Consider the following 23,805-nt stretch of genomic DNA (forward strand, 5'->3'; position numbering starts at 1 on the left):
GAGTGAGAGCGGGGGTGGTGGGCAGACATCCGAAAGGGCAAATTGTGCGGGCGGCGCCAGCTCCTTCGACGAGCCCTGGGGGCGCCCCCTCTCTCTCTCTCTCAGTCCCGCACGCACCTCCACCCGTTCCGAGGGGTGGAATCGAGCCACGCAAAACTTCCCTTCAATTGGTTCCCTTCTCCCCCCCCCCCCGGGGAGGAGCTTTTTTATTTTTCAGCAGCCGACGCTGGATCCACAGACTTCGTTCAGCCCGAAACTTCACCCTCGTGCGCGCGGACCGATCGCGCTCCACCCTGAACGCTTTCTGCGGGTTATGCAGAGTACGAGGTTATGGAAAAGGAAACGCACTAAAATGGGCTCGGGCGTGCAAGTCCGCCCCGAAAACTCCCGTCCCTTGCGCGGACCTTTGCGCGCGTAGCCCTGGAAAACCGAAAGCGCCTGCGGGCAAATGCTTTTCCCCCGCCCACCCCGGAGTGCCTACCGCAAGCGTGGGGGGGGGGGGGGAGGGGGGGAGTGGGAAGTCCAGGAGCTGCGCACCGCCTCGCCCCACGCCCAACCCAGATGATTTTTCGAAGCCGATTTATGCAAATAAACCAGGGCATCTTTTGGAAACTTATCCCCATAAAGTATTTCAAAAAAAATGAAGTCAGAGGGGAGCCTCCGTGCCAGATCTTAGTGTAAAGAGCATGGTGGACCTTAAAAGGGAGGTATTTTTATCAGATATAAAGAATGTGGCAATGAGGGACCTGGGCTTTGGACTAGGATTAACAGTTCAGCCCTTGGGGGTCTTTGAAACAAGAAAATGCTGGTTCTTGCCTCTCGCCTGAGCATTGCAAAGAGAGGGTACATTGTTTCGCTGCCTAGGATGAAGCTCTGGCATAGCTTTTTCTTGGAAGGGGGTAATTCTCACACACACACAGGTGTGTTTATGCAGAAGGACAGGACCTGCAAGTCTAGCAGGGATAGGTTGCACATTTTTTCACAGAGCATTCAAATAGCTGGGTTTGTACATTCCTGCTTAATTGCCTTGACGACAGATCTCCCTTCTGAATCTCTCAGACGAAGACGCAGTCTATTGCTCTATTTCTGGGAATTTGGAAGCGCTGGGTCTCCCTCGTCATCGGGCGCACAGGAGAGGTGGCCGTAAAGAGGGTTGGGAAGACGGGCGCTCAGTCTAAGAGCATCCGTTTTCTCCCACTACCAGCACAGACACGCACAATACACACGGCCTGCACCGTGTGTCTCGTGTGTCTATTGAGTGTCTAGAACTTTTTTTTTTTAAACTAAATACTGATTTATTTGGCGCCTCCTGCTTAGTATCTCTACAATGCTATTAGGAGAATCACAGAAAGCTGGAGGTTTTTTTTCTTTCAATGCGCCCCTGAGTGCAGCCTATTCTTATGCCAGCCCTGGGCTGGAGTACAATTTGCCACATTGCATTGGCCGTGTGGGAAATTTTTTACATCACAGGGATTAGCTAATAGCCTCATTTACATGAATTTACATGTGATAAGAACATAAGCGCATCAGAAATTCCTTACTGGGTCAGACCAAGGGTCCATCAAGCCCAGCATCCTGTTTCCAACAGAGGCCAATCCAGGCTACAAGAACCTGGCAACTACCCAAGCACTAAGTAGATCCCATGCTACCGCTGCTAGCAATAGCAGTGGCTATTCCTCAAATCAACCCAATCAATAGCACTCAATGGACCTCTCCTCCAAAACCCTATCCAAACCTTTTTTAAACCCAACTACACTAACTGCACTAAACAATTGCGCATTGAGTGAAAAATAACTTTCTCTGATTTTTTTTAAATGTGCTACTTGCTAACTTCATGCAGTGCCAAAAGAGTAAATAACCGATTCACAGCTACCCGTTCCAGACTCTCATGATTTTAAACACCTCTATCATATGCCCCCTCAGCCGCCTCTTCTCCAAGCTGAATAGCCCTAACCTCTCTGTTAAGACAATCTGGGAAGGAAGCAGAGGAGAGACGAATAAAGGAGGAACTTCAGATTTCTGAAAAGCCATTTCATACAAATGATGGCAGGATGATGGAGTAATTAAACTGAACAGCACCTTCAGCCGCTAATCTCTTAGATGCCAGAAGGCATGACGCAATAATTCAATTTGTGAGAATATCCCAAGTTTGTATTTATTTTTTTTAATAAAGATGATTTGAGCATGAAGATAACTGTACCTGTTCCATCTCAAAACATTATCCTTCTCCCATCCCAGGATCTTATCAGCCCTCCCCTTATCTGAGGATGTTGTCAGGGTGTTATTGCTGCCATTCCTAGGACGGTGTCTTCCTTCCATGCTTTGTTCTCCTTCTTCCATCTCAGGATGACCTCTTTTTCCTACCTCTGTAATCTGAAAAATCTCAGGGTCTAGGGGCTAACTTCCACCAGAACCTGCCGTCTCCTCATATCAACCAGGTGATCCTAGAAGTACAAAGGATGGACAAACATTGAGATGTCTGTAAGCATTCTCATTATGGGTGGTGATCAGAGATCAGGTATGGTGTATGCTGGTACAGTAGTCAAGGGCAGTTGGGTTGGCCAAAAGCTCCTTACATGTCAACAACTGCTCTGTTCTGTCTGGCATGAAGAGATTCCCAAGGCATCCAGCAATAAAATCTCATTCCTGAACCCCCACAGCTACCAGAATATGAACATCACTTAACTGCTTTCCGGGCTTCAGAGCATGGGCCGAGGGTGCTGGGATAGGAGTCAAAGAGATGGGAATCTAGTCAACAAGTCTTACTCATTAAACTGGGCAAATTGAATATTGTCTCCAAATATAGGCAAGACCCAAAACTATCAAAGATGTGATTGTGTATCCCCCCATCTATGCTTAACCCACTGCCATCCTTGTCACAAGTCAGAGATGAGGTGTCCAGCAGAATTCACAGATTGAGGGGAATCTGACAGGAGTCTGCAGTGGCCACATAAGGAGCTATACTGAAACCACGGTCTCATTTTGCATAGGCTACTTGAGCTGGGATTTAAACATTGGCTTAAGGGTGAAAGGTGCCATGACCATTCCCTTGGGCTGTCCAGTCTGCATATGATGTGTAAAGATGAAGAAATTGTTGAGGGTCTGTGTGATAAGTACAATCTGAAAACTAGCCTTCATCAGGTCAAAGAGTGCTCCATCATAGGGGCTGTCAGTGGTGCACTCACCAAGAAAAGAGAGGCTCCCATCAGTATCACCTTAATCTGGACATCCAGGTCCCAGGGCATCTGAACTAAGAACACCTCGCTGTCTTTGGTTATCTTGCCCACAGTCTGGGATTTGTCTTTAGTCTTTACCTGTGACGAGAAGGAGGAAAGCCAAGATGATGACCAAGGAACCATGACAACAATCCCATTCACACCTCATTATCGGAGTCCCCTGAATTCTGTTCAGGCCTCCATTTCCCTTCACATTATCGCACACCAGCTTGTGTATCTCACTTCCCCAACTGACACTCCTTGTAACCTAAAGCAAGTCACTTTATTTCCTAGCACCGTGAGAACCCACTTAGATTGTAAACTCTTTGGGTTCGGGACTTATTGTATCTGAATTCTAATAATGCTGTAAGCCACTTTGAGCATTATTTGGAAAGTCGGGAATAAAAATTCAAATATTCATTATATGCACACCTTTGCATTCTTTCTCCTTCATCTGATAATATCCACTGGGTCATGCAATCCCATTCCCTACCCCAGACCTGGCTATAGTCTTTATGTCAGGGCACACCTGTGGCCAAGTCAGCTATCTGGGATTACAGCTTCCTCCCCATCTCTCTACCTTATCAGAATATAAGATCAGATTCAAGGTCCGTCTAGCCCGTGCCCCCATCTCTGACAGTGGCAAGCAGTGGGGGCTTTGAGGAAGTGTCTAAGAAAGAAGACCCAGGCAGAACTAGCCATTCACCATCATACCCCCCTCCCCCGTTTCTAATGTCATGACGTAGGAATGCGCGTTGACAATGCTTGACTATAATGCTGAAGAGACTGCGGTTCATCTTCTTCTGTAAAACTGTCTAACTCTTTTTGAACCCAGTTATACTATTTGCCTCCACCACATCATCTAGCAGTCAATCCCACAAGCTAACTCCAGGTTGTACAAATAAACATTTCTTTTTATTTGTTTTAAACCAGCTGTGGACAGTTTCATTGGGCAACCCCTAATTCTTGTACGGTGAGTCACAGTGAATGATATTTCCCTATTTACTTTCCTGCTCCTTGCTTGATTCTATAGATCTCTGTCCTAGCTCTCCTCGGTCTGTCTCTTTTCCAAACTGAAGAGTCCTAGTCATTCAAGCCTTGCCTCATATGGACTGCAGGCAGACAGTTCATTAAGACGCCAAGTTCATCATGGCAGTGCCTGAGCAGCACTAAGGAAGTGGCAAGTCATCAAAACCATGCATAGGGAGAATCTTACCTCGAAATTCACATCACCAAAGAGGTTGGTTTGAAAGCCTGGACCTACAACCATTAGTACAGGCTCCTTGGAGGCATCCAGAACGGAGAGACTAGTCACAAAGGCTTGCCAAGCATAGGTGATGTAACCTATGATTCTGCCTGGCGGAGACTGGATTTCCACCTGGAAAGTATTGAGCAGAAAAAATACAACATAATGAGTGTTATTTCCACATATTGGAGATTTGGGGGGGGGGGGGGGGGGGGGAAGAGGTAGGGCAGTGGGAGTTGGTGTATCTGATTTATAAAGTGATTCAGCTTTGGTCAGGGTCCAGGATGCTCAATTTCTCTGCCAAAGAGAGTTTGGCATCCCAGGAAAAGGTTTGGAGCAAGCATAATGGCCCTTGCTCAAGCACTGGCTCTGCCTTCTCTCACTCAGCCCAACACATTCTGCTAAATGCCTTGGTGGGGCAGCAGACCAGACTCACCTCACGCTGACTGGTGAAGCACTTGTATATTTCTAAGAGCTGGATGACCTCTCTCTCGGAGTTGTCCATGATTTTTACGTGGTACAGATTTCCACAGAATTCCTTCTGCTCTTTGGCAGAATATATCCGCTGCCCCATGTTGTTCTGGATCTCGTAATGATTGATGTTTTGAGGACTGTAAACTTCCAGAGAAGAGGGAATCTCATCACGAACAGGATCACCACTTAAATTATCATCATTGTCATCTTCAGTGCCACCATAATCAATATTATCCACCCCAACACCATCACCAACACTGTAGTCATCCACATTATCTGGCAGCATCAATCCAACCACTGTTATCATACCACCACCACCATCATCATCATCACCACCTGTGGTAAAATGGGGATCTTTGCCTGTTGAGAGTTCTTATTATGTACAGAGATTCATTCCCTAGTAAACCCCTTTTCTCTTACAGACCTAACAGACAGATGGCAGCCGAACTCCTGCTGTGCTCTGCAGTTTCTGGCAGGTTAACCTGCTATGTATCCCGAAGTGAGACCAGGCCATGCATATTTCCCCAGTCTCCACATTCTGTATTTGCTATTAATCAGGAAGTGGTGCCTTGGGCTTGCACTAGTTGTACAGTACCAGCTCCAGAGTGACCTAGCCCAACATTTTCCAGAAATCTCAGTTTTGGCTGATAGTGATCTGTGCCAAGGCCCTGTCCCAGCTCCACACTTCCTTTAATTAATGGTAATTAAACAAGCTTCTGGGGAAGTTTAGATTAAGTGCCTTCAGGGCACTGGATAAGTATAGTAAGCTTGTTTAATAAGCATTAATTGTATGAATCCTTGTTCTTTTATCTGTTGCTGTTTGCAAATTAATTTTGTTTTCTGTTTCTCTTCTTGCTATTTGTTAAATTCCTTAGTTTGTTATCTCTGTCCTGTGATCGAGTGATGATCCCAGCATTTTTTGCATTTGGTCTATAGGTGCATTTTTAGGAACTGTGTGACCCTTGGGTTATGTGGGGTTTCAGGGTCTCTAGAAACCACTAGGGGATAGCTTGCAAGTGGGGAATTTTCTCAGAGGCAAATGGAAGTCCAGTTGTCAGGTGGAGGATTGTCAGAGAAGGAGCAGGTGTGCAGATGCAGGAGGCCTGAGCAATGCTTGATAGGACCTTCCAAGAGTCCACAAAGTTAACCCTGCATTAAACAACATCAACACTACCCTTATCATCACAATTATGCTCTTTAAAAACATCCTCATCAACACAACAGTTACATTCAGCAGTAACACCATCATCATTAACAGCATCAGTTAGTACTATTTATTTATTTATTTATCGAGTTTTATATACCGTCGTTCGGTTTCGCCATCACAACAGTTTACTACTGTCATAAATACGTAATTTTAAAAAAAGGCAGTCACAACGTCTTGCAAATCTCAGTGAAGGCACTTCAAGTCACCTTCATTGTCATCTTTTGCAACTATGGCATTATCATGACCAGAGTGACCTCAGCCTTCATGTGTACATTGTCCTTCCTGTAATTTATTGGCACAACCGTTGGAGCCAATGTAGAACACGGCAGAACTCTCTCATCACTGCCTAATGCAGAATTCCCGCCACTACCACCGCTATCTTCATCGATATTAGCATCATAGTCAGATCACTGCACCATCGCCAAACACAGAGCCACCATTACACTGCATCTACAGCAGCATTCAAGCAGTATAAAAGGGAAGAGGAGGAAATGCTGAGAGCCAGGGAAAAAGTAGGGGGGAAATCAGGGGCAAGAAATGAGAAAAAAAAGAAAGAAGCCAAAGCAGATGAAAGAAGACTTATTGTAAGGAAGAGCCTCTGCCTCATCCCAAGGCATTCTGGCTGTGGTAGTTCAGCTTGTCCTCCCGTCAGCAGTATGAGGTCAGAGTGCACTTGGATAGGTAGTTAGAAAGCCAGGATAGGTAGACAATTCTGCAGTTAGCTTAAGGTGACCCGCTAGCACCGGCTCATCAAGCTGAGCCAGTCCTGGTTTGTCCCCAGGGCATCTGCTTTTTTTGTAGGGGCACTGGAACGACAAATCCCAGAGATGCAACTGGAGTACAAACAAGATTGAATTTGGCCTGTTCCTGATGACTTGGAGTATTCTGGTCACTTTTAGTGAGGCTCATGCATGTCTGTCTGTCTGCTGTACCGATACACCTATGTGTCTGAGTATATGCCTATGTTTTAGTACATATACATGTGTGTGTGTGCCAGCTGCATGTATTCATGTGCATCCTGCATCTCCATATTGTGTATGTGTGCATCTCTGTTCCCACATGTGTGTGTGCAACTTGGGTACAATTTCTAAAAAGTAAAGTAAAAACATTCTTACATTTCTGCCGAAGTAGAATCTGGTTAATCTGCAAAGAGAAACACAAGGAGCGTCAGCGTGGAACCTTCTCCACTTATCAGACTGATACACGTATTTTTATGTTTTCTGAATGCGACGTGGCTGCCATGTTCCCCTGAAATCCACAGAAAGAAAAAATCAGAAGAAAACTCCACTCCGAGTGGACTGCAAGGGATAGAGGTTTAACCAAAAGAGTGACACAATAGTTCGTGCAACAACTGAAGGAAAAATTCAGTCAGCGCCCTCAAGGAACAGAGCGCGCCGACAAGAAGAGCGAGACGTTTTCTGAGAGTGGGAGCACCACGGCTCATCTGTGGTGGAGCTGCCCGGAAGTTATTTCGGTCTGGAAGGGTCTGCTTCATTACATCAAGAATGCTGTGAGAACTGATTGACTGGGAACATCTATACTCGGTCTGCCAAAGAGTGGTGGCGCACCATCCACCCTCCGCAATAGATCAGTTGTCTAGAATGTGGGAGGTTTATGCAATGGACGACACCACAAGATATGGGCACCTCTCTCTATTACATCAGCTGTTCTTTTTCTTCCATTAGACATTGCTTTTTCCTGTATACATTACACTCCGGTATATTCTTATCACCTCTTTGTTTTCCCAATTCTCTCTTTTTTTAGATTATTCTTGTTATTTTCATGTAAAATATATATAAAGAAAGACTGAATACCATCATTGTGCCCCCCTTCCGACTTTTGTTTATCCTTCAGCATTAGAGAGATTGGGATATTTAAATATTTAATGTTTAGATTTTGCTGTTGCATTGCTTACTTATTGGATCTAATAAATTCATCTTTCATATTAAAAAAAAAGAAGAAGAAGAAGAAACAGGATGCAAATGTAGAAATAGAGATAAATAAAGTAGGTAAAAGGGATATTAATAATATTCTTTATGGTTTTAATATAGTACTTTAGTTCAATATACTTTCTGAAATCTCGAATAGTAATTGCCCAGCTGAAGAAGGAACACAGGTGCTCTGGGAATAATTATATTGGATCATTATTGTGTTAATCCAGTAAATGGTATCACAGCCTGCAAGGAATCCAATATTACCCAATGACAACGGGTACTCGTCTAGCCTGGAAGACAAAACAGTTGTTTGCACCTTAGGTTTATACAGATAGGGATCAATTCACTCAGAAAGTGGCCAGAGATGAGTAACTCTTTGGCCAGGCCTTTGATTCGAGCCACAGAATGCATTAACTGCCTTATTTCCCTATATGTTAGCCTTATTATCCCTTTTCCAACAAGCAAAGTTGCTCTTGTGACGTCTGTCCCCCACAGGGCAGGGAAACTGCACAGAGACTGTCATCAGCATGATCTAAGGGCAAAGAATAAAAAATGCATGCCTACACTTCTGTCACCATACTGCTTCATCGGCACATTCTCTGAAACACTTATTCACCCCAGCTCCATTAGAATCAATGAGGAAAACCCAACAACTCACAAATACATTTACAATAGTCAGAAAACAGCCTTCAAATGCCTTAGCAAGCTATAGAACAGAAGAACTGCTGACATGAAAGGCCAATATGTCTAAAAGAATAAAAAACAACAACACGTCTTCCAATGTACACAATCGTATTGCGCATCTTTCTCTTGCAATTGTCTTCTCTGTGAAGGGACAGCATTCACAGGATACTACCCACACCCACACCATGCAATCCTCAACTCATAGATTACTGTCATGGGTTATCCAGCTCATAGTCCCCTTCTACACATTAACATATGATAGCAAGGCAGGGGCTCTGGCCATGGGGGCCTCATCTCGCTCACACACAAGGGCTCCATCACCTACTCTACATCCCCAGCAGTCATGCTATAATGGAGAGGGTTCTTGCTTCATACATCCCATTCCTGAATGTACTCGGCTACTTTCATGCACATTAAGAACATGCCCTGTATCATATGGGATACGATGAGATACCTCGCTCACTTTTTTTTTTCAAACAGACACGTACACTGGATATTAGCAGACACGGCACGCGCAAAAGAAATTACATATCTGAAGATAGAAGACTGACTGCTGTCACTAACTCTTGCCTGCCCCGTTTATAAAAGCAGCCCTGTACTGAGGGCATATCGGGCAGGACGTGTTGCTGCAGTGGGGCCTTTGCTCTGTTAGGTGAAGACCCCCTGAGATGACTTGGCAGTGCCACCATCGTGGATGTACCATGTAATATACAAAATGCTGGCATGACACATTGACAGCTGTCACATGACTGGCCACAAGCATGGCAACCTTGGCTAGCAACAGAGCCAGCAGGCCACACTTCCTGCAATTGCCCTTCCCCGTCATCTACCGCAACTCCACCCTGGAGGGTCTTCCTTGCAGCTCATGTAAGAGAGAGGAGGCTGTAGTGCTGACAGAACCAATTGTTCGGGTTAGAAGTACGGCTGATGTGCCTGTTAGCTGGGAGGGTGAACACTGGATTTAGATAAAGTTAAAACATGTGCTATAGTGTACACTTAATATTGTTGAAGTCCATATTCAGCTGCTGGCCGGATTGCAAAGTTATCCGGATAAACGTATCCGGCTAACTTTGCTTGGATACTCGGTGGTGCGGTTGTGCCACAGTGGATATCCAATCCCTGGCTATATCAAAGTCCGCTGGATAAGATGTATCCAGGCAACCCTGGGACTGCTTTCATGCATGCCTAACGTCATCCTGCTAACTTAGGCCTATATTTTCTAAAACACCGCGGCGGCGTGAACCGCGGGGTGCGGGGGAGGGCGCCTGCGATAGCCGGCAGCGATCGCATCTCCGCGGTGGGACCGCTGCCGGCTTTCGCACCCAATAGCGCCATCGTAAAAGGCGGTGCTATTAGGCGCAAAATTGCAAGCAAAAAGGCTCCTTACCTTTTCGCCGTCCACGCTGTCTTAGCGGCGTCCGCCCTGACTCCTCCTCTTCCGGGGCAGACACCGCCCCGACTCCGTCCCTTTTCGCGTGCGTTGGCTTTAGAAAATGAGCCCCTTAACTGGATAACACTGAATATCTGCGTTTATCTAGTGGTTAGCCAGATGTCTGACTCTGCCCCAGAATGCCCACCTTACCCCATCCACTTGGATAAGTGCCAGCCACAGAGCATCACTGGATATTCAAGTGGCATCGCTGGTCAGCTAAATCAGCCGGCAGAACGGCGCTGAATATGGGATGAATTTGAGAAATGCTGCTGATCCCGGACAACTAGCAGGGACCCCCCTCCCTCTAGCACAGAGGTGGCCAACTCCGGTCCTCAAGAGCCACAGACAGGCCTGGTTTTCCGGATATCCACAATGAATATGCATGAGATGAATTTGCAAGCACTGCCTCCATTGTATGTAAATCTCTCTCATGCACATTCATTGTGAATACCCTGAAAGCCAGGCCTGTTTGTGGCTCCTGAGGATATGAGCCAGCGCATATCATCCCTTCGCCGTGACTCCAATGGCAGGTTCACAGGGCTGGGCGAGCGGAACAGATAGCAGCGTTTCAGTACTTACATTGTTTTGCATTGTGAATGTTTATTTGTAAATCACTTAGGGCCCTGGTAGCAATCAATAAACAGCAGAGGACCCTGTATGATCTTGTTTTGCCTGTCTCTTGTTTCCTTCCAGGTTGGTTTGTGAGTGTGTGGCAGGAGGTGTGCTCCATTGTGGTCTCTGCAGCTGTCAGGCATGCTGATGGAGCAGGTGCATTGCTATTTTTATCTGTTTGTGTGTGCTATAGTTTGAGCTTTTCAACACTGCACGCCCTTGCTTTGGTCTCTGTCCTTTGTGTCACCGTGTGTGCACGCTGGATCAGTTTCCAGTTTTGGGTGGGGTTGTCTGTTGGATGCAATGAAAAGGCACCCGCTATTGAAGTCGGACTGTTTTCTAATGTTGCAGCAACCTCTTCTGAATCTGTGGCCTTGTGTTTCCTGGCTGTTCGGTGGATTCTGCTTTTCTTGTGTACTTGTTTCTTCAGGTTTCATGCTGGTCCGGCCCATCTCTCCCTGTATCGTTCCTTCTTCTCTGCATTGTGCTGTGTGGACTGCTTTGGAGAAACGTCTCTGCAATGCACTGCTGGATCCACTGGATTGCTTTTGAGGGCTCTTTAACATCTGGAGTTTGTGTGTGTGCTGTGCTGTGCTGTGCACTTCATTGCTCTACGAGGAAGCAGTGTGAAGCGCAGGCATTAATTTGTCTTTTTTCACTGTCAGACACTGTAAACCATGCGAGTTCCCTGGCTGGAAAGTCATCAGAACAGAGGAGAAGAAGGCTGCCAGAACCTCGGGAAATGCATTCCCCATCCTGGAAGGGGCCGCCCTCTAAAAATGTGCTTTGAATTGCTGTTTGGCAATGCAACGTTTAAGTTTTGTATAACTTTGATCCTCTGTGCCCTTTTCCCTTACATTTCAAGCTCTGTGAGAATGATTAACGAATCTGAGTGCAGGAGTGTGAGTGCAGGAGTGTGAGTGCAGGAGTGTGAGTGCATGTGTACAGTGAGTTGTATAACAGTGATTCTGAGGAGGAGGAGTCAATAAATAAGGTGAATTTAAGCTGCTTTGATGCTATGATTAAATTCTCCTTATTATTGATTCCAGCTCACAGAAGGGCGACCACAATGGTGCGGGGTCTGTATTGGAAGAATTATGAGGAGAGGCTGAAGGATCTGAATATGTACAGCCTGGAAGAGAGGAGGTGCAGGGGAGATAGGATCCAGACCTTCAGATTCCTGAAAGGTTTTAATGATGCACAAACAACAAACAACCTTTTCCATTGGAAAGAAATCAGTAGAACTAGGGGTCACGAAATGAAACTCCAAGGAGGACGACTCAGAACCAACATCAGGAAATATTTCTTCACGGAGAGAGTGGTGGATGGATGGAATGTACTTCCGGAGGAGGTGAAGACGAAAACAGTGAAAGATTTCAAAGGGGCAAGGGATAAACACTGTGGATCCTTATAGGTTAGAAAACAGAAATGAAGAAAAGAGTGCATGGGGTAACCTGCTTGGTGTGACAGTTACTGCCCTTATCAGAAGCACGGGGATTACTACCCTCTGTTCTGGATTTGCTAGGGAGTTAGCAATCTGTTATTGATCTGATGCCTGACGGGAGGAGCAATCAGATAGTAGTTAGCAATCAGTTCGAGATCTGTAGTTATATATGAGAGTTGTAGGTGGATCCTTGGACCAGTGGAAGATGACCACACCCCCGGGGGAATGATCCCGAGAGGGACCACCGGTCAGGCTCAGAGTTAGGAGACAAACACACACTAGTTCTTTTATTAGACAGTACACTGAACCACCAGAGGTGGCAGTAGTGAGCAGGAATGCCCAGCTGGGCTGTTATAACCTCACATTGCACATTGCACATTGGCAAGTTAAATGTAAGACATTGATAAGACAGGCTAAGAGAGAATTTGAAAAGAAGTTGGCTGTAGAGGCAAAAACTCACAGTAAAAACTTTTTTAAATATATCCGAAGCAGAAAGCCTGTGAGGGAGTCAGTTGGACCGTTAGATGATCGAGGGGTTAAAGGGGCACTTAGAGAAGATAAGGCCATCGCGGAAAGATTAAATGATTTCTTTGCTTCGGTGTTTACTGAAGAGGATGTTGGGGAGGTACCCGTAATGGAGAAGGTTTTCATGGGTAATGATTCAGATTGACTGAATCAAATCACGGTGAACCTAGAAGATGTGGTAGGCCTGATTGACAAACTGAAGAGTAGTAAATCACCTGGACCGGATGGTATACACCCCAGAGTTCTGAAGGAACTAAAAAATGAAATTTCAGACCTATTAGTAAAAATTTGTAACTTATCATTAAAATCATCCATTGTACCTGAAGACTGGAGGATAGCAAATGTAACCCCAATATTTAAAAAGGGCTCCAGGGGCGATCCGGGAAACTACAGACCGGTTAGCCTGACTTCAGTGCCAGGAAAAATAGTGGAAAGTGTTCTAAACATCAAAATCACAGAACATATAGAAAGACATGGTTTAATGGAACAAAGTCAGCATGGCTTTACCCAGGGCAAGTCTTGCCTCACAAATCTGCTTCACTTTTTTGAAGGAGTTAATAAACATGTGGATAAAGGTGAACCGGTAGATATAGTATACTTGGATTTTCAGAAGGCGTTTGACAAAGTTCCTCATGAGAGGCTTCTAGGAAAAGTAAAAAGTCATGGGATAGGTGGTGATGTCCTTTCGTGGATTGCAAACTGGCTAAAAGACAGGAAACAGAGAGTAGGATTAAATGGGCAATTTTCTCAGTGGAAGGGAGTGGACAGTGGAGTGCCTCAGGGATCTGTATTGGGACCCTTACTGTTCAATATATTTATAAATGATCTGGAAAGAAATACGACGAGTGAGATAATCAAATTTGCAGATGACACAAAATTGTGCAGAGTAGTTAAATCACAAGCAGATTGTGATAAATTGCAGGAAGACCTTGTGAGACTGGAAAATTGGGCATCCAAATGGCAGATGAAATTTAATGTGGATAAGTGCAAGGTGATGCATATAGGGAAAAATAACCCATGCTATAATTACACGATGTTGGGTTCCATATTAGGTGCTACAACCCAAGAAAGAGATCTAGGTGTCATAGTGGATAACACATTGAAATCGTCGGTTCAGTGTGCTGCGGCAGTCAAAAAAGCAAACAGAATGTTGGGAATTATTAGAAAAGGAATGATGAATAAAACAGAAAATGTCATAATGCCTCTGTATCGCTCCAAGGTGAGACCCCACCTTGAATACTGTGTACAATTCTGGTCGCCGCATCTCAAAAAAGATATAATTGCGATGGAGAAGGTACAGAGAAGGGCTACCAAAATGATAAGGGGAATGGAACAACTCCCCTATGAGGAAAGACTAAAGAGGTTAGGACTTTTCAGCTTGGAGAAGAGACGACTGAGGGGGGATATGATAGAGGTGTTTAAAATCATGAGAGGTCTAGAACGGGTAGATGTGAATCGGTTATTTACTCTTTCGGATAGTAGAAGGACTAGGGGACACTCCATGAAGTTAGCATGGGGCACATTTAAAACTAATCGGAGAAAGTTCTTTTTTACTCAATGCACAATTAAACTCTGGAATTTGTTGCCAGAGAATGTGGTTAGTGCAGTTAGTATAGCTGTGTTTAAAAAAGGATTGGATAAGTTCTTGGAGGAGAAGTCCATTACCTGCTATTAAGTTCACTTAGAGAATAGCCACTGCCATTAGCAATGGTTACATGGAATAGACTTAGTTTTTGGGTACTTGCCAGGTTCTTATGGCCTGGATTGGCCACTGTTGGAAACAGGATGCTGGGCTTGATGGACCCTTGGTCTGACCCAGTATGGCATTTTCTTATGTTCTTATGTTCTTATACTGGAACAGCGATCCCTGGAGGCTGAGCTGAAGAGAGACTGAGATATAGTGAGGAGGCAGGGTATGCAGATGGTAACACTCACGCAATGCCCCAGTGAAGCCCATGAGCTGGAAAGTATAGGCCCTCGAGGAGCGAGTACCTGGTTCCAGGGAAAGCTCAGAGAGAATGATGGTAACTCACTGATGTAGCTGAGATAGTTGGTAGTGAAGACTTCCAGGCAGAGGAGTAAATGAAGCAAGTCTGGGATCAGGGCCCTCGAGGAGTGAGTACCGGTTCCAGACTGTCATCTGAAAAAACAAGGAGAGAGCGAGGCCCCCGAGGAGCGGGTACCTCTGGTAAGTCCGAGGAGGCAGAGTAGCTTAGGTAGCGAAACCCTTGCTAACTCGATGTGTTAGCAAATTCTGAGACCTTAAATATCCGTCGCGGGTGACATCATCTTTGGGGGACGCCCCCAAGGTTCGCGCCAATGCCGGTACTTCAATCGGGGCCGCGCCACGCGCGTGCCCCTAGGCCTCCAGGAAACATGGCAGTTGCAGCGTCGAGCCGGTCCGGGAACGCCCGAGGACAAGTGGCAGGAGAACGCCGCGGCAGCCAGTCTTCCCGCGGACGGAGAGGGAGGCGCCAGAGAGGTAAGGAGGGTGGAGAGAGGGCGTCGGGCACTGACAGACACAACACCCTCAATCAATAAGCCTTGATACTTGTGATGCAACTGCACCATCACTCTCCGGCTTTGACTGCGGGGGGGGGGGAGGGGGAAAGGGGAATTGGATTCAGACAGCAACCAACATGGGTCCCCTACTTTTATGGTCTGGAGGTACTGATACACAGACATACGGGAAAAAGCACAGGACTGCTTCCACGGCCAAGTCCTAAAGGCAATGAAGAAAGCATGCATGGGGGTAACTTGCTGGTGCGGCGGTTACTACCCTTAGCAGAAGGCATGGGATTATCACCCTTAACCAAAAAGCCCTGAGCTTTTAATGCCAACTGCAACATTGCTTCCCGCTTTGACGGCAGAGGCATTGGATTCCGACGACAACCAAGAGAGCCCCGACTTCCACGGTGTGGGCTGCTGATATGCTGTAGTGTGTGGAAACTTTGCAGGCAGCTAATTAGTGAATGTGAAGACAAATGCACTGAAAAGCAGATCTCAGAGCTCACAGAGCAGCTCCAAGGTCATTTCCTGCATAACTAAGATTCGATTAGAAGCAGAGCTCTCCTACAGAAGAAAGATTAGGTTAGCAACAGAGCAGCTGCAGCTTCTCGCAGAATAGCTGGGCAGAAAGCTCTGAGAATCAGGGTGAAGATCAGATTCAGTAAGGAGAGAGTCATCAGCCATCCGAAGACCCGAGACAGAATCTCCTGGGCTGAGTTCCTGTTTGCTCGTGATGCTGTCTTGCACCTGGGAATGTGCGAGGGAAGTGTTACTACTGCTTTCTATGCATATAACCTCTGCTATCTAACAGGATATAAGAATTTAGAATATAACCTGTGTTTTGTTTATTTGTCAGACGTCATAAGAAGTGTTTTGTGCATATGTGATACAGAGAATATAGCTGTTCATACTTTCACATAGGGTGAAAGTGTTATTATTATTTTCTTAGTGTGTTTTGCATGATCCAGACTACAAGGCAAAACCCACCATTCTTACAACCCACTACATATGCAGACATAAGGGAAAAAGCACAGGGCTGCTTCTACGACCAAGTCCATAAGCAAAGCGCGTCAAGCAGCCTTGTCTGAATTTTCAAGAAGATTCATCACCCAGTAAAAAACGTTGCTACCTGCAATTTTTATGGGTTATCATGAGGTTTGGGGGTAACCTGCACAGAGTGGCAGTCACTATCATATTAAATTATTAGTTACACATTTACCAACGGTCCAACATTAAAAACCTTTGAGGTTAACATGGTTAGATGAGTGAGTATTGCTAAATATTAATCATGAGGCTGTGAACCACGGTAGCGCCATCACTGCACAACGTCAGTGATCTCTACTGCACCTGCGTTAGGTACTCCAGCCCGAGAGGGATGCCAAGGATCTCCGGCATGTACGGCACCACGTTCTGGGGGTCAGGGCCGGGGCACTCCTGAGGCTGGTGCTGAAAGGCTGGGTCCGCAGGCAGGCTGGACTCCAGGGGCTGATACCCGGGCATCTGCGTTCGGTGCCCATCAGGCTGGGGGATGAGGTAACCTGCCATCACAAGGAAAGAGAACATGCAGGTTAGAGGTTGTCCTGTATATCCTTGCTTCTAAGTTGCAGCTGAGGCACTGGCCCATGTGGTGGCAGCGGTGGGATCCAGAGAGGTTAGCTAGGAGGAACGTAACAAAATGGAGTTAGCCGTGTCTTTCTATGGGGAGTAATTTGATCTAATCAGGATGGGAAGAGGAATTAATGTTTCAGTCTTATAAATCTACTTCCTTTCCATGCAAAATTATTTATTTCATTATCTTCATGCCTCACTCTTTCTGAACACACACACACACAAGTTATTCAGAGGAGTAATTCAATCTAGCCTTCCAGATCAGCTAAATCATTTTCAATTTGGTACTAATTTTCAGAAACCATGATATCTGCCATCTACAGCAAATTTCACCAGTGATGACATTTGGCCATCTATAGCACAATTAGTTTACATGGCACTGTACAGGATAATACAAAACAGAAAAGCTCCTTCAAAAAAATATACATCTTCCACCCATGAGAAGTAAGAATTTCAAAATTAAGAAGAAAAAGACCACAGACTCAACATAACGTGGTTTAAAAAAAAAAAAAAGAAACTTCTTATTAACAGTTTATAACATTGATACTCTTATTCTAATTTTGTAACCTTTTTGTTTATAATTTTCAAGTTTTAATAAAGGCTTTGTTGAAAACTCATATCACTGGCTATCTTTGTTGCAAACATGCTGCCTTGCTGTTGGGTGCTCAGTACTTCAATACTTTTTATAACATTATTGCAAGCTAGTGTCTTATTCAATTGTTCTTTCCTTTCTCTGGTTAGGGGAATTTTAGCTGATTTATTACTTGAGTAATCACAAATCTGGCCACTCTCTTTTGACTTCAAGAAACGCCCAATGGCAGAAAAGCAAATGTTCCTTTTGGAAGCCAATTAAGGTTATTCAATTCTTCCTTGTGATGTCCCTTGGGAAAGTCTGTGGTCCTAGTGGCAAAGCTATCTGACACCAGGGGGACATTACTGGACAGGGGTAGATATTCGAATGTATTATCATTGACTTTTCTTAATCCATGGGACACGGTTTTACTTTGAAAGGACTAGTTGTAGGCTTTTGCCTCAGAGCTGGTGTGGGCGATACCTGTGCGGAAGCAATAAGTCATCTTAATTATGTAAAAAAGCTAAGGCTGGTTTGTTTTGGGTTTTTTTCAAGAGAAGTAGATAGCCTTGAGGTGAGACATTTACCTGGCTTGGCTGGGAAAGGAATTCTCTGTCTTTTGCTGCAGGGAGTTTGCCATTCGGGTGCTCCTGTATTCAGCTGAAACAACCATAGTCCCTACGTTGTTGATGGGTTGTTTTTTGTTTTTTTTTGCTGGAGTAATTAAAGTGATTTTTCTTTTGTAGATACAGTTTGCTTCCCCCCCCCCCCCCCCCCCCCCCCAGTTAGCTTCACAATCCTAGAATAGATGTTGACATCCCATTAGTGCTGGGCTAATTTGGTTGCAGGAAGATTTGTCACAGGAGGTCCCTTGCTCAGGCTTTGAGTAGGGAGTGACGAGGGGAGCAATACCCACTCCCCCTGAGGATCTCTCCTGCCTGCTTAACTGCAGGAGGGGGGCTCAGCAGTGCCTGGGATTGGGATTTGGAGTTTAGAGCCGAAGAAGTCTGGATGGGAGCAGCAACGTCAGGCTCCATGGCCCTGATACCAGGGAGAGAGAAAGAGGCATAGCCCTGGCCTAGCACCCAATCAGCCTGGCAGGGTTTGCCTCAAGTGCTGGAGCAGATTTTAAGATGTGGAATCCTGTGCAGGCCTTTAGGAAGATTTTTCCCTTGCCTGGAGGAAGGAGATCAGAAAGAAAAGAAAAGACCTGTGCTACTATCCTACAGTTTCCTTGCTACACGGGAGAAGATTTTGTTCTTTTCTTGTTGGGAGAAGGAGCAAGAGTCAAGTTGCTGCAATGTGGACTTTCTAATCGAAAGATCCGATCTAACATCAGAAGGAGAAGAGGGAGACCTCAGTCCCCGCACTAGGAGCCATCTTCCCCCACCTGGAGGGCCAGCCTTTTCCTAGTGCCGACCACCTTGAGGGACGCTCACTCAGATGAGCAGGATCGAGACCAAAAGAGCATCTGGATTTGTCCTGAAAATTAATTGAAGAAGTCCCAGCTGATTTGCTTGAGGACTTTGCTACAGTCTTTTTTTTTTTTTCATTTTGAAAGACCCCACCCTAGTGTCCAGTGTCGTTTTGGTGCTGCAGGACCTCCTTGCAGCTGGTCATCTAAAATGAGTACAGCCACGAGGGAAAGAGAGCGAGAGGCATTTGCTTCTGTACATCTTGGGCCCTGGAGATTCAGCTCCCCCTTGAAGAATCCACACCCTGGAGTAAAATATTAGTGCAAGTAACCCCGGGACTGTCCCCTGAACACTGAAGCAAGGGGCTACATTTTAATTAGAATAGAGAGGGAATAGTATTTCATTTGTGAGCGTCCTGGACATTATCTCCATGAGGCAAGTTGACTCTGAATCTATAGCATTGGAACCTACGTTTCTGCAACCGCAGAGAACTTCATCTAAAGTATTCAGCAATCGCATCAAATGAGAGTGAGAACCCATGCGCATATTCTGGCCCTTCTGCTTTAGAAGGGAAATGTGAAACCCAATTTTTCTAATTTGCTACAAGTGAATGAACTGAGATTTAGGGCGAGCTTAGTGGTTTTCTTTTATAATTCAAAAAATATATACATCAAGGCCAGCAGGTACTTAAGAAGTAGCAATGGAATAGAAGTACCTTGTAAAGATTCAAATAGCACACAACAAATGAAAAATGTATATTTATATTTATTTTTTTTGAGGAAAAGAAAAAACCTCTGGATTTTTTGTTTTCTTTTGTGACAGATGCCCATCATTAGTGACTCCGTATACAGCTCCGTGCAAGCAGTTTCTTCTGTATTTAAAACTACTCTGATCCTCTTCTGTCTAAGTTTTTAGAAAAAAAAACAAAACCTGTTCCATTTAAGCACAGAGTGCAGTTTGCAAATTTTCACTAATGGTGGGCACCCGAAACAAAAGAAAATAAAAAAAATCCAGAGTTTTTTAAACTTATGATTCAAAATAACTAGCAAGACCTGAAATTTTGAAGCCTCAGCATTTGGGGTCTGGCCTTTTCCTCCGAACCCCCGAACATTTTTCCTTTGTTGTGTGTTTTCTGTTATAACTTACAAAGCGCTAACTTTCTTAGTTTTCAATGCTAAGACATCCTTTTTTTTTTAATAGGATGCAGTGTGCGCCTGTTCCCTAGAGGTAAGAATCTAAATCTGCAGGCACAGATCTCCTCCCCACCTGGGAGAGCCTTCAGTTGGGTGGAGTTAGTTAGATGGCCCCCTCCCATAGCTGGGGGTTTACATTGTGTTTATTATAACGTCTTTTCCCAAATGCTAAAGCACGGGTAATGAAAAACGTATCTCGAATTCCCTGGATCTTCAGTCAGCAGCGGCGTTTCAAACCCAGTGAGGACTTCACCAGAGGCTGGCAAAAAGCTGATGCTGGCTAACGTTTCGCAATAAGCTCTCGGCTTCCTAATGAAACCATTCAACAGTCACATTTCCAGGCCTGCACTTTAGCTTTTGCTTACTAGTCGGATATTTTGGCCAAAGGGGATCCTGTCCTCCTTAGGGCTGTGGCACTCTTTCCCACTCTCCCTCTGCCCATTGTTACAGTCCTGCCTGTGGGAAACCAAAATCTTAAAATCCGGCCCTGCCTACAGTAGGTAGCCACAAGGGCTGGAGCCACAGAGCTGTTCTTCTTCCCTAATTGGTGCTGATTTGCAACCAGGAAGCCTCACCAAAAAAACTAGGGCTGCCAACAAGCTCCAGGTCATGAGGCACAAGTTGAGCGAGGCCCTTCCACCCGGGTGGGCCTGCCTTTCCCTTCTTGCCACCAGATGGCACCAGAGCATTAAATAGGTCAGAGCAAGCTGAGCTGTGGTAGCTCGGAGCATCTCTGCGCCCTTCCACCCGGGTGGGCCTGCCTTTCCCTTCTTGCCACCAGATGGCACCAGAGCATTAAATAGGTCAGAGCAAGCTGAGCTGTGGTAGCTCGGAGCATCTCTGCGCCCTTCCACCCGGGTGGGCCTGCCTTTCCCTTCTTGCCACCAGATGGCGCCAGAGCATTAAATAGGTCAGAGCAAGTTGAGCTGTGGTAGCTCGGAGCATCTCTGCGCCCTTCCATCCGGGTGGGCCTGCCTTTCCCTTCTTGCCACCAGATGGCGCCAGAGCATTAAATAGGTCAGAGCAAGTTGAGCTGTGGTAGCTCGGAGCATCTCTGCGCCCTTCCACCCGGGTGGGCCTGCCTTTCCCTTCTTGCCACCAGATGGCGCCAGAGCATTAAATAGGTCAGAGCAAGCTGAGCTGTGGTAGCTCGGAGCATCTCTGCGCCCTGTGCCAGTGCTGCTCTGAAAGGTTCAGAAGAGCTGTTTCCTGTTTGTCTGCTGCTGGGGTTGGCAGAAGGACCTCCCTGGGGTGTCTTACAGTAAACCTGCCTAGTGGCATGATCAGGGAAGTAGTGCCAGGAGGTTTCTAATGGTTGTTTGTTCAGTTTTTTTGCTACCCACCTGCTGTGCTTTTTTTTTTTTTTACTGCAAGTCTTCTCTACTGAAAAGTGGCAGGGAATCGCTAACAGCTTGCTCGCATGAGGAGAGGTATCCCTGGCAGGACAGAGGAGGATAGAGGTCACTAGCGAGGCTCTGTCCTGTGAATAGACCCAGGGTTCAGTTCTGGAGGCCAGGCCTTCATAAGGACGATGGAGGTGGTGATGGAGAAGGGGTTGGGGGAAAGAGGCCGGGGAGGGAGATGATGGAGGGTTTGCGGTGACACTGAAACCAGGGGGCAACGGAGGCCAAGAGGCCCTTCTCTCCTGGCAATATCAAATCTCAGCTTCTGATTATAACGGAGACAGAGAGCCAGGCTAACCGGGAAGCCCCTGCTAGCTCAGGCCGACTTAGCAATGGGGTGAGGCTAAGAAGGACTTTAAAAGGCACAGTGGCTAATTAAAGGAATACACCGGCATCAACAGATCAAGCTGTACCATATTTTGTTTTACCAGCTTGTTGGAGGACCTTCATCTCAAAGTCTCATCTTGGGTGGAGATTTCAAAAAAGCTTTGAACAGACTCGTGAAATCTGTTTGTTTTGACGCGAGATACATTTACTTTTGTTTTTCTTTTGTGGGGAGGGAGGGTTTGTCCTGGTGTAGAATTCCAAGTATTTAAGCTACTTCTGCCCATTTTTAAAACAAATGTTTAAAGGCTTAAAAAAAAAAAAAAAAAAGATAATCCCAAGACCTTAGCGGGCTGCTGGAGTTAGAAAGAGCAAACTGAAGTTTGGAAAGAAATCGAGCTGATTAGGGCTGGCCCAGTGCGGGAGGCCTGGGTTCTACTCCTGGCCCTGGTTCCGCAGCACCCCCCGACTATGGACTGTTGCTGACGTGGCTGGGTTATTAGGGAGGGGGAGGTTAAGAGGGAGCAGGTCCTGATCCGGGAACATTTAATGAAATATTCATAACCTGCAAAGTACCTACCAGCCTGAGACTAAATAATCACTGCCCCAGAGGCTTCATTTCTTTCCACAATCTCACCACAGAGTCACCAGTTCTAGGTTCTCACAACACTGCTGGATTTAGTTACCATTTAGAAGGATTTCAGTCTCCTGAACTAGAGCAGGGCAGCACAGGAGAAAGAGAAAATACCTTCCCTTTCCACCCTCACCCTCATCAAATCAGGTTCGAAAAGGATCTGAAATCGGGAGCCTGCGAAAGACGCGTCTTACTAGGTGATACATTTAAAAGGAACAAAAGAAAATACTTTTTTACCCAATACATAATTAAGCTCTGGAATTCATTGCCAGAGGATGTGATGAAAGCTGTTAGTGTAGCTGTGATTAAAAAAAGGTTTGGACAAGTTCCTGGAGGAAAAATTCATAACCCATTATTAAGGTAGAGATGCAGAAATCCACTGCTTATTCTTGGGGTAAGCAGCTTGGGATCCTGCCAGGTACTTGTGACCTGGATTGGCCACTGCTGGAAACAGGAAACTGGGCTTGATGGCCATTTGATCTGACCCAATATGGAAAGTCTTATGTTTGCATTAGAGCAACCCTTTTGTGCAGGTTGGGGGCAGCGTGATAGGCGCTAGATGAAGGCGCAATAAATCTAGATGAAGGAGCCCCTTCATCTAGATTTATTGCGAGCTGCCAAACGACCAACCTACAGCCCAGGTAACAGAAATCTCACCTGGAAGGAATAGATAAAGGGGAAGAGACAGGGAAGAAAGGATGGACAAAGATACAACAAGAGAACAAGGCAAAGAGTGAGAGAAGGAGAGAAAAAAAGAGAAAGAAAGATAGAGGCAGCGAGTAACAGTGAGAGACAAAGAGAAAGAGAAATTAAGAACAAAAAACGCAGAGAAAAGACAAATTTAAAAGACCCAAATGTCAAACTGAGAGGAGAGCCTCTCATGAAACCTGAGGATTCCTTCGGAGGATTTTAGTGCAAGATTTAAAAGAGGCTGAAGTAAGACAAAGCAAAGGTTAGCTTTGATTTTTACCTGACATGGACATGCTCAGCGTCTCTCGTTTGCCCCTTCTCTCTCCGGTAAGAATCACACAACCTCTTCATCCCAGGCGTTAAAAGAGCAATGCAAGCCAGGAGAGGAAGAGAGAGGATACCCCCCCCCCCCCCCACAGGAGGATTACACAAACAGAACACAGCCCAGAATAATCCTCACCCTGGAGAGAGGGGCCAAGCCTGCCCCTCCCCAGGGAACGCAGGCACCAGCATCAAAACAGATGCCGTAACGCGCCCTGACTCAGTAAACATTCATCCAGGGGGCAGGACATGGGGTGTGCCAGTGTGAAATCTCTACGTCTGTATAACCAGAAGTCACAAAATGACCCTCCAGAGGGGACAACGTAGAACCAACATCAGCAGAGGGTGGTGGGGGCCTGGAATGC

The 23,805-nt window shown here is 45.8% G+C and overlaps 1 protein-coding gene across 3 annotated transcripts; it reads right to left on the reverse strand.

Moving 5' to 3' along the window:
* Nucleotides 1-2,191: 2,191 nt before the first annotated feature.
* LOC115078197 (phospholipid scramblase 3-like) lies at nt 2,192-23,457 on the reverse strand. Of its 3 annotated transcripts, XM_029580943.1 has the most exons (7): nt 23,400-23,457; nt 16,629-16,819; nt 7,258-7,285; nt 4,898-5,079; nt 4,432-4,593; nt 3,186-3,314; nt 2,192-2,444 (listed from the first exon to the last, which is right to left on the reverse strand). In XM_029580943.1, the coding sequence occupies exons 1-7, from the start codon at nt 23,410-23,412 to the stop codon at nt 2,391-2,393; spliced, it is 759 nt and encodes a 252-aa protein (XP_029436803.1). In that variant the 5' UTR covers nt 23,413-23,457; the 3' UTR covers nt 2,192-2,390. The 3 variants fall into 3 exon arrangements, with proteins under 3 accessions (XP_029436803.1, XP_029436804.1, XP_029436801.1); XM_029580944.1 differs by lacking the exon at nt 23,400-23,457 and having other exon boundaries at nt 3,216-3,314; nt 16,629-17,365; XM_029580941.1 differs by lacking the exon at nt 23,400-23,457 and having other exon boundaries at nt 16,629-17,365.
* Nucleotides 23,458-23,805: the final 348 nt, after the last annotated feature.

Source organism: Rhinatrema bivittatum, chromosome 16 (assembly GCF_901001135.1).
Source record: "Rhinatrema bivittatum chromosome 16, aRhiBiv1.1, whole genome shotgun sequence".
NCBI classification, from domain to species: domain Eukaryota; kingdom Metazoa; phylum Chordata; class Amphibia; order Gymnophiona; family Rhinatrematidae; genus Rhinatrema; species Rhinatrema bivittatum.

Coding starts and splice junctions, on each gene's coding strand:
- LOC115078197 (XM_029580941.1), bottom strand. CDS start 16,844: ATGTTCTCTTTCCTTGTGATGGCAGGTTACCTCATCCCCCAGCCTGAT. Junction 7,286..16,628: donor GGCTGGAGTACCTAACGCAG/GTGCAGTAGAGA, acceptor TTCTCTTTGCAG/ATTAACCAGATTCTACTTCG. Junction 2,445..3,185: donor TGGGAGCCTCTCTTTTCTTG/GTGAGTGCACCA, acceptor TTGTACTTCTAG/GATCACCTGGTTGATATGAG.